The 14,825-nt window shown below is 31.1% G+C and overlaps 3 protein-coding genes across 4 annotated transcripts in view; 1 reads left to right on the forward strand and 2 right to left on the reverse strand.

Moving 5' to 3' along the window:
* Positions 1-892, forward strand: part of LOC108685429 (protein phosphatase methylesterase 1) — a 2,585-nt gene extending 1,693 nt beyond the window's left edge. For both annotated transcript variants that reach the window (XM_018190207.1, XM_018190208.1), the window contains 4 exons: positions 1-64; positions 155-480; positions 579-711; positions 865-892. The exon at positions 1-64 is cut by the window's left edge and continues 2 nt beyond it. In XM_018190207.1, coding sequence (XP_018045696.1) covers positions 1-64; positions 155-480; positions 579-711; positions 865-883 — 542 coding nt within the window. In that variant the 3' untranslated portion in view covers positions 884-892. The remainder of the gene's footprint in view (positions 65-154; positions 481-578; positions 712-864) is intronic.
* An 870-nt stretch (positions 893-1,762) lies between these two features.
* LOC108685406 (kelch-like protein 5) lies at positions 1,763-5,130 on the reverse strand. The gene is made up of 10 exons (XM_018190178.1): positions 4,616-5,130; positions 4,072-4,233; positions 3,686-3,999; positions 3,372-3,467; positions 3,110-3,299; positions 2,762-2,986; positions 2,518-2,680; positions 2,153-2,365; positions 1,915-2,086; positions 1,763-1,831 (listed from the first exon to the last, which is right to left on the reverse strand). Exons 1-10 carry the CDS (start codon positions 4,845-4,847, stop codon positions 1,763-1,765), a joined length of 1,836 nt encoding a protein of 611 aa, XP_018045667.1. The 5' UTR covers positions 4,848-5,130.
* Positions 5,131-7,536: 2,406 nt separating this feature from the next.
* On the reverse strand, positions 7,537-12,304 carry LOC108685425 (mucolipin-3-like). Its single transcript, XM_018190202.1, has 5 exons — positions 12,232-12,304; positions 12,056-12,160; positions 11,859-11,999; positions 9,525-9,810; positions 7,537-9,108 (listed from the first exon to the last, which is right to left on the reverse strand). The coding sequence occupies exons 2-5, from the start codon at positions 12,136-12,138 to the stop codon at positions 7,651-7,653; spliced, it is 1,968 nt and encodes a 655-aa protein (XP_018045691.1). The 5' UTR covers positions 12,139-12,160; positions 12,232-12,304; the 3' UTR covers positions 7,537-7,650.
* Positions 12,305-14,825: the final 2,521 nt, after the last annotated feature.

Raw genomic sequence — 14,825 nt, forward strand, 5'->3', positions numbered from 1 at the left:
TTCGTAGCGGACAAATTCGGAATATACAATCGGCAAAGGTTTCCGTTCCTGGGCAGATAAAGAAGTTAGTGAGTTCTTAAAGATCTTAGGTTTTTTGTAATATTTTTATACTGATATTAAAATAAATCGAATCATACAATACGTGCTATTTCAGCATTGAAACTAGCAAATTAGCAACTCATGATATTGATTCATTGCCAACCCAATACAACAAGTGTGAATCTAATCCAGAACCAATTATATCGCGAGATGATATTATCCAAGAGGAAGAGTCATCCAATATGCCACCGCCTGCGTCTTCTGCTATTACTACTAACAGAAAATATGTCTGGAGAATAGATTTGGCAAAAACGGAGCAACATTGGTTTGGCTGGTTTAAGGGATTATCGACAGCATTCTTGAATGTTCCTACACCGAAAATGTTGTTGTTAGCAGGAGTTGATAGATTAGATCGTGAACTCACTGTAGGACAAATGCAAGGTATATAATTTTCAGTGCTGTCATTAGTATATGCTAATGTGACACAAGTTTTAAATATTTTTCAATAAAATAATTACTTATTTTTTTCATAAAAATAGGTAAATTCCAAATGCAAGTATTGCCCGCTTGTGGGCATGCTGTTCATGAAGATGTTCCGGATAAGGTAGCGGAAGCTGTTGCTACGTTTATGGTTAGGCACAAGTTTGCAGAGCCAGCGTCGGATTTTCCACGGTAAACTAAAGTACATTTTATCTTCACATTTACAAGTTAGTGTAAGATTCTTTTTGAAAAGAGAAAACATGCATAGCTTTTATATTTTTTGACTTTACAATTTTTGTTTCTGATTTTGTGAAAGATGTAATTTTGTTGTTATCATTGTTTCAGGACTTTTCCGGCTTGTTAAGAAAAAAATTAAACAATTGTAATGTAAACATATGGAATAATGTCATGTTTTCTTTTAATTAATTGATATAATTTTATTTATTTCAAGAGATAATAATCGTCAAATATAGAAACATATATCATATATGTAAATAAAAACATTTATCTTGATGAGAAAAATAAATTTGTTCTTATATATGTATATTCTTCTATCAGTTTTTTTAAGTTTATTAAATTATGATTTTTACAAGTTAAAGTATCAGTATAATTTGGCATAAATATTGTAATTACTTAATATTTGTATCTGAAATATATTTATTTTTTCAAATTTCTCACTAGCATTCTTGATTTATATTACTTATTTCTAAAAAAATGGTTTTACAATTTATTATATGATTATTATTATTATACAGAAAAATATTGACATTTACGAAAAATGTTACTTTTATGAAAGAAAACGTGTTTAGATTTATATATTTTATTGAAAATGTTTGTACTTATAATTTAGATTAATATGATGGATACAAAAAAATTACCACACATTGTCAATAACAAAATTATTCGCTACATTGAAAATTTATATAAAATCGAAATATTATGTACAAATAAATGCTAAATATATAGTTTGATTAGATTACAATAATTGGAATTTCCTTAGTACAGTATGAAATTGTGTAAAAATCCTATAAAAGTTACTATATGCTAAGAAGAAATATAATACTTATTTAAATATGAAATTATTTAAAATTGTTTCAGAAAAATGACAGTTTGATTAATTAACACGCATATGATATCACAAGAGAGCAAATTCTGTTATATTTCTGAAACACTTAAAATCACATATAGTTACAAATATAAATCACATAATAGCAAGAATTACTGATTGTTTAGTAAAAATGATCTATATGGTATTAGTTAAATTTTTTACAACAACACAGGGTCCTGCACGGCCAGCCTTAAGAGGAGCAACCTTCAAACATAAAATTATTACAAAATACATTTAAAAATTATTTTTGTATTATATCCAATTACAGGAATAGTTTATACACTCACAGGTTCCCATTCGTTGAGATGTGGATCATAGGCTTCCACTAGTGTGAGATATTGCTGACCGTCGTATCCTCCTATGGCCATAAGTCGATCACCTAATACGCACACACCGACTGCATCTCGAGGAACACTCATTGGCGCAACCATAGTCCATGTATCAGTTTTAGGATCATATCTATATTGTTACATTGCATTACACACAACTTGAAAATTTTAATATGTAACATAATAGTAGCTTCACCTTTCTACACAGTCGAATCTACTAGCATTCGGATTACTAGCTGGAGCATCGTGACCACCGAGTGCATAAAGACAACCGTTTACTACTCCTACACCTACACCGCCCCGCCTCTTCGACATAGGCGCACATGGTGTCCACTTATTTGTATGCGGATCATAGCATTCTACAGTATTTAAGCAGGAACTGATATCTCTTCCTCCTACAGCATATAATCTAAAAGATTAAAAAATTGCATTAAAATCATTATAAAAATTCAATATTAAATCTTTTTAAATCGATAAAACATGAAAACACACTAAAATTTATGTGAAAACGGCTGAAAACGGATATTATATATAAATGTGATAATTTGTCTGTAGACTTACTTATCATTTAACACAGCCACACCGACTGTAGACCTTTGTATGGACATAGGGCATATCGAACTCCATTGACGCGTTGCCGGATCCCACCTTTCGACTGCATCAAGAAAACTCCAACCATCGTGACCACCAACAGCATATAAAGGTCCACCTAATACTGCTACTCCTGAAAAAAATTAATGTATTTATCAGGTTTTTATTACGAATGAATGAAATTGCGTATTAACTTCGCAAATTCGGCACGTACCTAATCCGTGACGATGGACGTTCATAGGTGGTAGAGTGCTCCACGCAAGAGTGGAGAAATCGAAGCATTCTACTGTATTCAGCGTTTTTAAACCATCTCTACCGCCCGCGACAATCAATTTTTTATCGACTATCACCGCGCCAAATTGCAATCTTCTACTACTCATGGCAGCTAAAGATCTCCAGGCATTATCGCGCAATGAAAACGCATCTATAGATGTTGCACCTGGACATTATATTTTGCATTATTTCGCTTGAGAAAATTAAAAGATGCTACATTAATGTTTTTTTTATATTAATAGCAACCAATATTAAATAATTAATTTTGTATATATTAATAATAAATTACCTTTATTGGCATCCATCCCTCCAACAGCTAATAATGTACCCACAGTAGCTTTTCTAGGTTTCGTTCTACCTGTTTGAAGTAAAGGCCTTCTCTCAGGCAACAAATGGTATTTTAATGCTTCCATTACTAATTCCTGCGCCATTCTTTGATCTTTGAACATTTCGTTACTCTCAATATTATCAGCTATAAACTGTTTTAATTTATTAGTTGATCTAATGTATAAGTTCTGTCAAGTAAAAAATTGAGCTGTCAGTGAACTCACCGCGGGTGATAGCAATGGTAATTTGACTAAACCTAATAATGTACTGGCATCTTTGCTTCTGTTTTCTGGATCATGTTCCAGCCAAGTCACTAGAGCCTGAAATAATAATAATAGAGACTCCATTATTCTTTATACTTCAATTTAGACATATTGTAGTTAATATATATGATCATAGTATAACAAATTTTAATCATATTTTTTTTTTTAACATTTTATATTATTAAATTTTTTTTGCTCAACATGTAGTTTATTTTGCATTTATTTACAAAATTATTCACAAAAATAATTTACATACAACATGTAGTTAATCTTACATAAAAGATAGTTTCTTCTGAGGGAACATTAAGATCCTCTGATTCAAGTAATTTCGCAACTTCGTTGGCAGATAACAGTAAAAATTCTTGATTTTTTGTAACTTCCATGAAATGTTTTGTAGTGTATGCGTGTGCGTATTCAAATAATTCCGAACAACCTTGCGTGTCGGCAAACATTCGTATGCCCAGGCAGTTGCTCGGATGGAGCTGTTTGACAAGAAACTGACAGCATGCTTTAATAACTGGATTCAATTGTAATAAACATGCTGTGGCAAGAAGAGTCTCTACACTATCTTCTTGTAATTCTATACAACCTGTGCATATATAAAAATATATCAATAAAAATAAACAAGAATAGTTTGAAAAATATCTGTAAATCGAATTACCTGTATAACAATAAAGAACCAAAGCCCATAATGCATCTCCATCAACATCCATTAATTCTATTTCATTTTGTGCCGATTCTCGTAAAGAACTTGTGAACATGGCAGCAAAATATTCAGAGCCAGCACTGAGGACTAATCGATGAGCTGGGACACGTTTATTTCCTAAAGAAAGTATAAATCTCACACACACAAATATGAAAAATATGGGATGCTTCGAATCTCAATTGTATCGAGAACAAAGAATATTTTTAATATATATGTTTAATATATAAAGAATGTATTTTCCCATCTTTCTTCAATTTTTATTAATTAGAAATATTAACAATAGCAAATTATCCAGCAAAAAAAGGTTTTAATAATAACTTATAATAATAAAAGGAATTTTTCTATGATAATTATAAATAAAAATATATATTAACAATTCTCGTTTATTAAAACATATGAGTTGATGATTAATCATCAACTGAGTCATAATTCTAATTGACAATTGACACATCGACAGATGCATTGTTATCAAAACAAAGCGTTCGATGTATATACTCACCCGCGATCAGTGTGACGTCTGTCAGCTGTTGCTTGTGCAGGTAACTCTCCATAACTCGGAGGCTACTTTCTGCGTGTTTTGGCGAGATGGACACGCACGACATTATGCTGGAAATGCTATGCTCGCTGGCGTCTTTATCCAGACCCAGTGGAAATTCTTGCTGCTGTTGCTGTTGTTGCTGCTCACCTTTGTTTGCGACTCTCGCGGGAGAGCTTCCCGCTACTCTTGACATGTTTGCCCGCAGCTGTCGTTTATCACGGCGATAATGATGATCGGCGATTGGGTCGCTAACGAGGATACGGTATGAGACACCGTTCCTCAGAATGCGTCGAAATGTGTGTCGATGTAAACAATGGATCGCGTTCAACCGCGGTCAACGACCATCGCTATCCGTCTTACAGGTCAGCGCACTCGGCAGCTCGACACTGACTGCTGCCGTTTCTCCAGCCGAGACTCGATCCTCGGTCGGTTGCATTGAGCCACTCGTTGTTCGCTGCGTGACGCGCGTACGTCATACGGAGGATAAACAAAGAACCAGGCGTGTTCACTGTATGTACAGTCGCCAGCGAAAGTATATGCAGCTACATTTGCTTCTTTTTTTTCACTTTGATTCCTATATTCCACAGAATATGCACTATACACCTTCTTTAGCAACACATACTACAAATATACGTACATGCTAACGTGTACTCTATATACATTTGAGATTTTATATTGAAAGGGAAGATAGATATGTATTGGAGAAATGGAGAATCATTTATCTATTAAATAGAATTTAATTTATGCAAGTTTTAAAATATGAAAGGAAATTGAAATATACATTTTATTGTTATAACATTTTGTCTGATTTGAGTTGTGCCTCTTTCTTACAGCATCAAAAGTCTTGAACGATTATTTTTGATTAACTGATATTTTTTTACATTGCAAGTTTAATCACATTACTTTTCTTATTATTAATAAAAAAGATTTTAAGTGTGATTAAGATTAATCAAGATTGATTACAGTAACCTATAGATAATTGAAATATTAATTACTGAGACAATTATTAAATTAAATAATCGTTATTATTAATCCAATAGTATTTTTCGCTTCAAATTAAATAATAATATAAATAAAATGTCTTATAAATCTGATTATAAGGTAAATCTTGGTACTTAATATTTCAGTGTGAATTTATATATTAATTTATATATTAATACATATATTCAATTCTGTGAATGCGCGTTAATTTAATTTTCGGTTTTGAAATGCAATCTTTAAACTGAAACTGGCATAATAATATTATAAATTAATTGATTCGAGTAGAGAAATGTTATAACAGATATTTAAAAAATTCATGTTTATTGTACTTCAATGTAAATATAAATATATTTCTATGGATAATGTTTTTTGTGCAATTTTACCCGAGAAAAAAGTTTCATACATAATTATATAAATTATATACGATTATATATCATTATATATAATATGTTCATATATATAATATTTTTTCTGGATATCTTATGCTCGATATAAAGCTTACAATTTTTAACATAATACATACATCAAGATCAGACTATAATCATATAATTTATTAATCAAATAATTTATATTATTTGATATTACTGACATAGTTCAATCTTTAATTTTTATTTTTATTTAGATTATACATATATTATATGTCCTTTTTAACTTTGGTATAACACTGAATTGGTTTATATAACAATTAAACGGCAACTCTTATACAATTTCTAATTATCTTACTTTCTCCAAGAATATATCTCCCATAGCAAAAAACATCACAGTTACATCATAACAATAATGATTACATCATGTGCGAATATCCGCTTTATCAAATGATGTCACAAATAATGTCACAGCAATGTCACGGTAATGCGAATGTCTTTGTAACATTAATTTGTTATAATAATCTTTCATATTTTCTTCCTGACTATTGTGATTTTATTGTGAAGTGAATGTGATCCTTTGCTATGGGGGATTTATTGATGTTATATATATTGCAAAAGCAATATACGTAGTTATACATATTCTACATGGATTCTCAAAGTGTAAGATATTTACGATAGCGAAATACAATAATAAATATATAATTATATTATACATGCAAATGTACAAGAATTTTTTTATGAAATACTGTACATAAATTTTTGACATTATTTTGCATTGGTTGCTAGCAGTTTAAAGGTTCTGCTCTTTTTTTGTTCTGTTATTTTTGTGTTTTTTTTTTGTGTTTCGCAATACTTATTTTACGTATTTTTAACAGATCGGAAAAATAACTTGGACAATGTGTTGAAAATTAGTAGACTATTAGAAGGCATCCAATAAAAAATTATCTAATAGTTGTGTTTTTAAATAAAAGCGAAATCTAATATAACCGCACTATTGTAATAAATGCTTTTCCATAAAATATTATATAAATTAAACTTATATGGCAGTAATAGAAATTACTCGCGTTGCATAAACATGTCGCGATTGTCGAATAAATTTGTTATCAACATTTATAAATGAGGTGAATTTCTTAATTCGATTGATTGTATTATGTGCACAACTTTGCCAGGTGCTTGTATAAAAGCACTTGACGCATAATTGCGATTAATCAATCGATAAATTAAAAAACTTATCTATATTCATGAAAATTCTTTATCGATCCGATTGCACCAATATTCATTTATAGTTAATTTCTTCCTGAATATTATGCTTGATAATTTATTTTTATAATGCTTAAGATTAAATCTATATTAATAAAGAAATTATTTTTACTCTGTAGAATTTTTTCATTAAAAAACATTTTAAAGATTATATTTTTTTAGTGATTTTTTTGTAAAAGATAATTTCATTACATAAAACAGATAAATATAAAGCATTGAAATGTAATGCATGATATTGCATACAATTTTTTTTTTATTTATTCAATTCGAGGCAAAAAACTAGCAAATTAAAATCATTAAACTAAGGATGTTGAGGCAACCGATTTAAAATTGTACTGCGTATCTATAGTCGCACCATAACATCTCCAGGTGCTTTGCGTTAACGCACTAGACACAGATGGCTCCGTTGCATTCTTGCTCAGATTTTGTTGAGGAGTCCGATTCCGAGAAGGATCCGTAAAAGGGTCTTTTTCGACAGCAACAAACTCGATCAAACAACTCCGTTAAGTTGCTTCTCTCGGAGTCGTCCCTGAAGATGCCGCTCGATGCTTCATCTGTGCAGGGAGCTATAAATGTCTGCAGGTCGTTCTTCGGGAAACCTTCGCGATAATATATCTTGATCGTATCATACGCGTCCATTATCACAGAAATGAACAAACTTAAGACGACGTAAATGTACAGTGAGATAAACGAATATAAATAAATTCTAGAGTACCACCATAACACAGCTGAATTGGAAAACGTTATAGAAAACGTAGCGAACATATCATCGCCATTAATTAACGCAAACAAGCACTCGGATGTAGTCGCAAGGGATCGAAATTTTATATTATATGGACCAAGCACCAACCAGCCACAAAACGTGAAACCGGCATAAATAAGAACCGCACATATCAAGAATCTTGCTACTTTCGGTGTCGCTTTCTTTAGAGTTAAAATGACAACATTATACGTCTTGAAGAAGCCAAGATAGCGCAATACGCCAAACCACACAAGCAGATTTCCAGTTCCAAGAAATATACTGCAAATATTCCAGTGATCACTGTCAGAGTGTTTTCGCTCGATTTGTTCCTTTATGACAGTACCAATAATGATAAGTAGATCATTAATGATAATCATAATGTACCAAAGGTTCAAGAATTCCAGTCGACCTTCGAGGCTTAATATTGTGCCATACGTTTTTTTGAAGAAGTTTATAGTCTCAAACTTCAGTAGTTGAGCTCTATATATCGCTCGCGAGCATAACACCAAAGAAATCGTACAAATAAGTATGACAAGTAAATTCAGCAAAGTCCTAAGTGCCGTTTCGATGCGGTTATCAGTGATGTAACGGGTATCACCTTTGCATTGCAATTTCCTAGCCTCGGCGTCTAATGAGAGCAGCATCTGTCCATCGAAATCGCGGTTATCAAAGATAACTTTAATGTTGAAACGATAACAATCGGGTGGTGTCATTGGCCCGGCTGCTTTCAGATTCACTGTTTTTAGAGCAAATTTCAGATGAGCGCGTACCAGTGCGGAGAAATTGACGTTAATGTTTCTGTCTTGCAGAAGATTGTGCGACGAATTAAATGTGTTGAAGGTTTCAAGAGTGATGTTCATGCAAGTTTCCACAATTTCGCTATCAAACACGTAGCTCTCGTTGAAACCGAATATAATGCCTTCCTTATATTCATAAAGACACAAGGTTACGGGTCTTACTGAATTATCTTCGGCAATATAGGAGTATGCACCGATAGCGTCGTTGACGTTGTAATAACCGTGCAAAGCATAATCGATAGCATCATAAAAATCGCTTTGTTTGTAGATAGCTAACGGTCCCGATGCAGGTGGATATACAGGTACCTGAAGCATTAAATTAAATTTACTTATGCTCACGTGTTTTGTATTTGATACTGATATTGAAAGAAAGATAGCAATCCAAATAGAAAAAGTCTTATTATGCCATTATTATGAAATATCTATCTAGGTGTCATAGATTAAGATCTAAAGTAGTGAAAATGCAGTGATCACTTAAGTTTGCTTTTCAAATTATTTTAAATAATATGAAAAAATATTTTACAGTTGAAATACTATCTTTTTATTTCCATCTTCCATTATATAGCATTAAAAAATGAGAATGTAATTGAGATTTATAAATACACACACACACACACACACACACACACACACACACACACACACACACACACACACACACACACACACACACACACATATCCGCGCGCGCACACACATAAAAACAAGATTAAGCTGCGTACCTCTTGAGTAGATTCCCATCCCATTAAAAAGAGATGAGAGAACGTGATTCGATTATCCCAAGTATAATTCACGTGCATGTAATTGTTATGTGCGAATAAACAGAGTTGTACAGTCACAAGGATGATCTTGATGACTTGGACGATAAATTTAAAGGGGAAACGTCGTTTTGCCTGCCACTTTTCAATCGGATTCATGAAGAAGAATCGCAGTTTGCGTCGCATTTTCTCCTCAGCAAATGTCGTGACTGGGCAAGTCTTGCATTCTATTGGGGTAGAATGTTTTTGCCTGTAATGTGTAAAATACGTTATATCTTTATTATTTTATAGCACTTTCATAGAACTTTTTAAATATAATATCAGAGTTTATTATATTATATCATAAGTGAAAGTCTGTTATAATAAATATTGAAAAACAAAAAATTTTTTTTTGTTTCATAAGTAATGATTAGAGATAATCCGTCAGAGACAACTTACTGTAATTAATTAATTCTTATCATATATTAGTTTAGATATTGTACTATTACTAGTTTTTATACTTTTTACTGTGATTTCTTTTTTCCTTTTTAATTCGTTTTATATTTTTATTTGATACAAAAATAAATAGTTTTTCTATTTACAGAATATTCAATCAATCGTATATAAAGCGTTAAAGCGCTTTTGATTAAAACATTTAATTTGTGATAATGACATTTCCGAGTATAAGGTAAGAATGATATTTGAAAATGTGATAACACATACTATTTAAGCTGGTAGAGATTATATCATGTAATGCGCAACGTGGTAAAACATACCAATTATCGTAAATATAGAGTTCTTATATTTATTATTTATTATTCCTTTAAGGGATAATTTATGAATAATAAATTAAAAGCCACTACGATGATTAACAGGTGATTTCCTTAAAAATAGTTATTTTATTTTTGAGAATGGGTCGACTAATATTAGAAATTTATTGGGCAGTTATTCGTTAACAAATTAGTAATAATTTCCATTAAATATTAATGCATATAAGCGCAATTGTGAAATTATGTAGCATAAGAAATTAAATGCAAATTATGATTAATTTGCACTAATGAAAATTATTCCTATCACAATAATATATTTGTAATATGAAAATGCAAAAAAATAAAATATAAAATTGAAACGGCATAAGTTGGATTAATAAGAGTTGATACACACACAATCAATTAATGAAGCTAACAAAGTAATACTAATTGAAGTACTTCTAATTGAAAAATAATATAATTTTAACGATAATAATGCAAAATGGATGAATTTTATTCACTATTTCAACAGTATAAATATAAAATATTTAAGATATTTATATTCAGTATAAAAATCAAAATGATTCTTGTATATTATGTTTAATGCAAGATTTTGTGTTCATTCCTTCAACATAATCATTATTAGCTCTTCGTAAGTACAATAAATCTTTTTTGACTTAAGTAAAATTTTACTCAAATTTTTTGACACAAATTTCAATTTTTATTAAATAAAGATTTTAATATTTAAATAAATAACTATTTGATGATATAGCAAAGATGTTAAAAAGTAAGAAATTTTGAATTTTTCTAAATTTTTTGAATGCCTTATACTATAAAAAAATTTAGACTGAACAAGACCCAGAATCTACATAAGACTTAAGCAGTGAACTTGACCAATCATAGACCATATCATAGACCAATTATAGACCATAACGTAAGCAGTAGCAAATTAAACTGATTGAACATGTTGATTTTCTTACTGCTTACGTTTTACATCTTAAGTTTTTCTATGTGCCACGACCTTAAAAATATGTGTGCCTATGAAAGATATAGGAAATCATATGTACAAAATTTTTTAAAAATAAAATTAATACACAATATACTCTGTAAAAACTGATGAAATTACAAATTCTTATTTTTTGTTAATAATGTATAAATTATGTACAAAGCAATAGTCTACATTATTCAATGATGATTCTGAACATGATGAGTCTGCACAATTTGTAGCAAAATTAGCTACAAATTGTGAAAGATAAAAGATAACAGCTAATTTTATTTTAGAAAGATATCCCAAATTACTATTTAAAAATGCTGCAAAATTTGGAATATATATACAATCTATGTCAAAAACAATCGAACAATGCAACATTATCAATATTATATTGTAACATAGTAGAGTAAAATTCATTCTATCGAAATATAACAAAGAAACACAATGATACCAGACTATTGAACGCCATCGACTTAATTATCAATGTAATTTAATAGTATTAGAGATAACTGGCGAACACGATTGTAACAATCTTCAATTGAGAAATAATTTCGATAAGCTCACTCGCGTCGTACAAACCTCTGTTCGCTGTTTTCGTTCAGCAATGTATTCTCATTGGTGATCTCCTCCTCTTCACTGTCATTGCCGTGGCTCCAGGTGCGGTTATGCAGTCTGTTCCCGGAATTATCCTCGTGTTGGATCCTATTGCGTGACTGCATCCTATAAAATTCCAATGTACGATGATTGAAAAGCCAACGAACGATGAGCGAACTCACGTGGAAGTATCAACAAGCGAGTGTCTTATCCCACGGAATCGTCGTTGTGTCGTCGCACCACTTTCCATCTGATGACGAAACATTCAGCTGTTCACATGCGTGGATCTACGTGGATAATGCGGAATGAAAATCACGGCACTGACATTTATCGCATTGACAGATTAAAAATCGTGTACCTGAGCGCAATGTGCAATTAATAACAGATGTAGCGATGTTAAATCACCATCCATCGCACGCCACCCAATTCGAAGAAACGACTGAACACTAAGCTCGAATGTGACTGAATGAGAGACGCTGCGCGTTATTGGCTCGAGGAGGCGCCACTATTGGTTGTGGCGCGCCTTTTTTCTGCTTCGGTGTGAAGTTGGCCGCGCGATTTACGGATTTTCTTCTTCGCCATATTCGTAAGACGCAAGTAGCATCGATCGTATCTTTTCCAGCGTTATTTTTTCGTAACGACATAATAAAGCCGTGCAGAGTGATTGTAATTAAGCGTGTTCGCGAGTAAATATTGTACGTGTACTTTGTGAAGAAATAGCAATAGGCGGAACGGTAAGCCATGTGTAGGCGAGAAGAGATAGAACGACAACGTTGAAATCGAAAAACTCATGGGATAATTATTAAGGTGCTATTTCATGCGTAATGTGTAACCGCAACAATTTGCTATTATTGGTCAAAGTTTGATGCACTTCTAGTGCAAAATATTTTTTTATCGCATCTCATTTTGTTGTTTTCAAGTTCTTCGAGCAAACAAATCCGGCATTTTGCCTTCTTACATTTTCCAAATTATATTTTTGAATTCAGAAGTGCCTTTGGCGTATATTTTTTATAAATTGCTTATATTAACGAGTTAATTACATAATTAAACGTATAATAGTGATTATAAAACAATTAATTACGATTATTTCTTGTTATTAGCATTATTCAATTATATACTTGGAAAAAAATATTTTATATAAAATTATATATAGAATAGAATAGAATTTATTTACACTTCAGCATATACAAGCCAAGAAGGGGACTTGATTTACAGAAATATTTAGCTCATTCACACTTTCACTCCTCTCCCGCCTTTATCCTACAATTACAAACCTAAATTATTATTATACATTCTCTTTTACTTATAATTTCTATATTATTAATATAATTTCTATATCACAGCCCTATCACAGTCTATTATTAGTGTCCATATCCCATTTCTTATTTTCTTTTATCTTTACCTAACATTTCTTTATTCTTATTTACCATCCTATTTTCCTTTATATTCTTTAACTGTACATTTCATCTACATCCTATCCTTTTTATTTTCTATTGATCTCATTTCAATTCGTTTCCTTAACTTATAAATAGATAATAAATTATCTACTTACTATAATATACTACGCTACAATCTTATTTTATACTCACAGCCTTGTTGTCTTACAAAATACTCATTCCTTGTCTTTATATTATCTTTATCTTTACAATAGTCTCTATTTATATCTTTTCCTTCTTTTCTCCTTTTTTTCTTTTCTTTTTATTATTTCTTTTTCTCTATCTTTCCATAGTTTTATTAGCGTTTTTTCTTTAAGTTTACTCAAATCTTCTCCCCATAAATTCCTTAGAATCTCGTCCTTATTCTTTCCTAATTCTTCAAAACTACTCTTGTCTCCTTGTATTCTTTAACATAATGCTCGAGGTTATCCTCGCTTACATTATAGAAAAGATTCTCATCCTTCTTCCTTTATTCCTAGCCAGTATTTATTCTTCTCTTCTAAATTATCGCATCTTACAATAATTTAAATAACGCTCTTATCTCATCTTCTCTCTTTCATTCCATATTCTCCACCCTCAAATAATTTGGTACCCTATTCTCCATCCTTATCTCTTTATATCTTTTATTATACTTTGATCTATCTATTCTTTCTTTTTCCCATTGCCTCTGTAAATCCCTTTCCCTATTTATTAAATCTTTTTCAAAACTTTCATTCTCATATCCTATTACTTCCCTTGATTCAATTCCCCATCGTTCCTGTTATAATAATCCTCTCTACATACCATATCTATCCAATCATAGCTTTGTTTTTCCTCCCAGCACTCTCTGATCAAATTACTTATTTCCAGATTTAATCTTCCTCGTATTTTCTTGCCCTTAAACCCCATCCTACTTTGAGTTTATCCATTACCAACTCCCTCATAATTACATACCTTGGGGTAGAAATCTAGTTTGAAAATCCACCTGACATAATCTAACATTATCTTTTTTAGTTCGCTTTTTTTTCCCCAGCTCCATAATTTCACTCCATAATACTTTGTACCAAATATAATATTTGAATAGCATCCATCTTCTAAAATCATTTCTGCATAGCTTTTCTTCTAAGCCCCATACCTTTCTTGCTACCATTTTTCCTTTTCTACTTATTCTTTAATATGCCTTTTATAATCTCCTTTCCTATCTAAATTAAAACCCAAATATTTGAGTTCCTGCACCTCCTCTAGGTCCTTACTCCCCCATTTCCATTTCTCTTTCCCTTTTCTCTCCCTGCCTCCAGACACCATTATTTTCGTCTTTTCTGTTCAGCTCCAGTTTCCTCTCCTTCAAAAATTTTTATAAAATATATATAATTATATATAATTATGTATAAAATATGTCCATATACGTAACATTTTTTCCTGGGTATTTGTTTAAGAGACGAATAATAACGTTAAAATACGCAATAGTAATTTTTTAAATAATAATTACAATATTTTGAATATATATTTTAATTTGGATACTTTTGTATGTTACAGA

The sequence above is a fragment of the Atta colombica genome, unplaced genomic scaffold (genome assembly GCF_001594045.1).
Source record: "Atta colombica isolate Treedump-2 unplaced genomic scaffold, Acol1.0 scaffold153, whole genome shotgun sequence".
Classification (NCBI taxonomy): Eukaryota; Metazoa; Arthropoda; class Insecta; order Hymenoptera; family Formicidae; genus Atta; species Atta colombica.

Bases quoted from the DNA above. Each gene is read 5' to 3' on its own strand.
- LOC108685406 (XM_018190178.1), bottom strand. From the start codon at position 4,847: ATGTCAAGAGTAGCGGGAAGCTCTCCCGCGAGAGTCGCAAACAAAGGT. The intron at 3,300-3,371 runs GTGAGTTCACTG...AAATTAAAACAG, and splicing joins TACCATTGCTATCACCCGCG to TTTATAGCTGATAATATTGA. The intron at 2,087-2,152 runs GTGAAGCTACTA...GTAACAATATAG, and splicing joins AGATTCGACTGTGTAGAAAG to ATATGATCCTAAAACTGATA.
- LOC108685425 (XM_018190202.1), bottom strand. From the start codon at position 12,138: ATGTTTCGTCATCAGATGGAAAGTGGTGCGACGACACAACGACGATTC. The intron at 12,000-12,055 runs GTGAGTTCGCTC...GGAATTTTATAG, and splicing joins TCGCTTGTTGATACTTCCAC to GATGCAGTCACGCAATAGGA. The intron at 9,109-9,524 runs GTACGCAGCTTA...TTAATGCTTCAG, and splicing joins GATGGGAATCTACTCAAGAG to GTACCTGTATATCCACCTGC.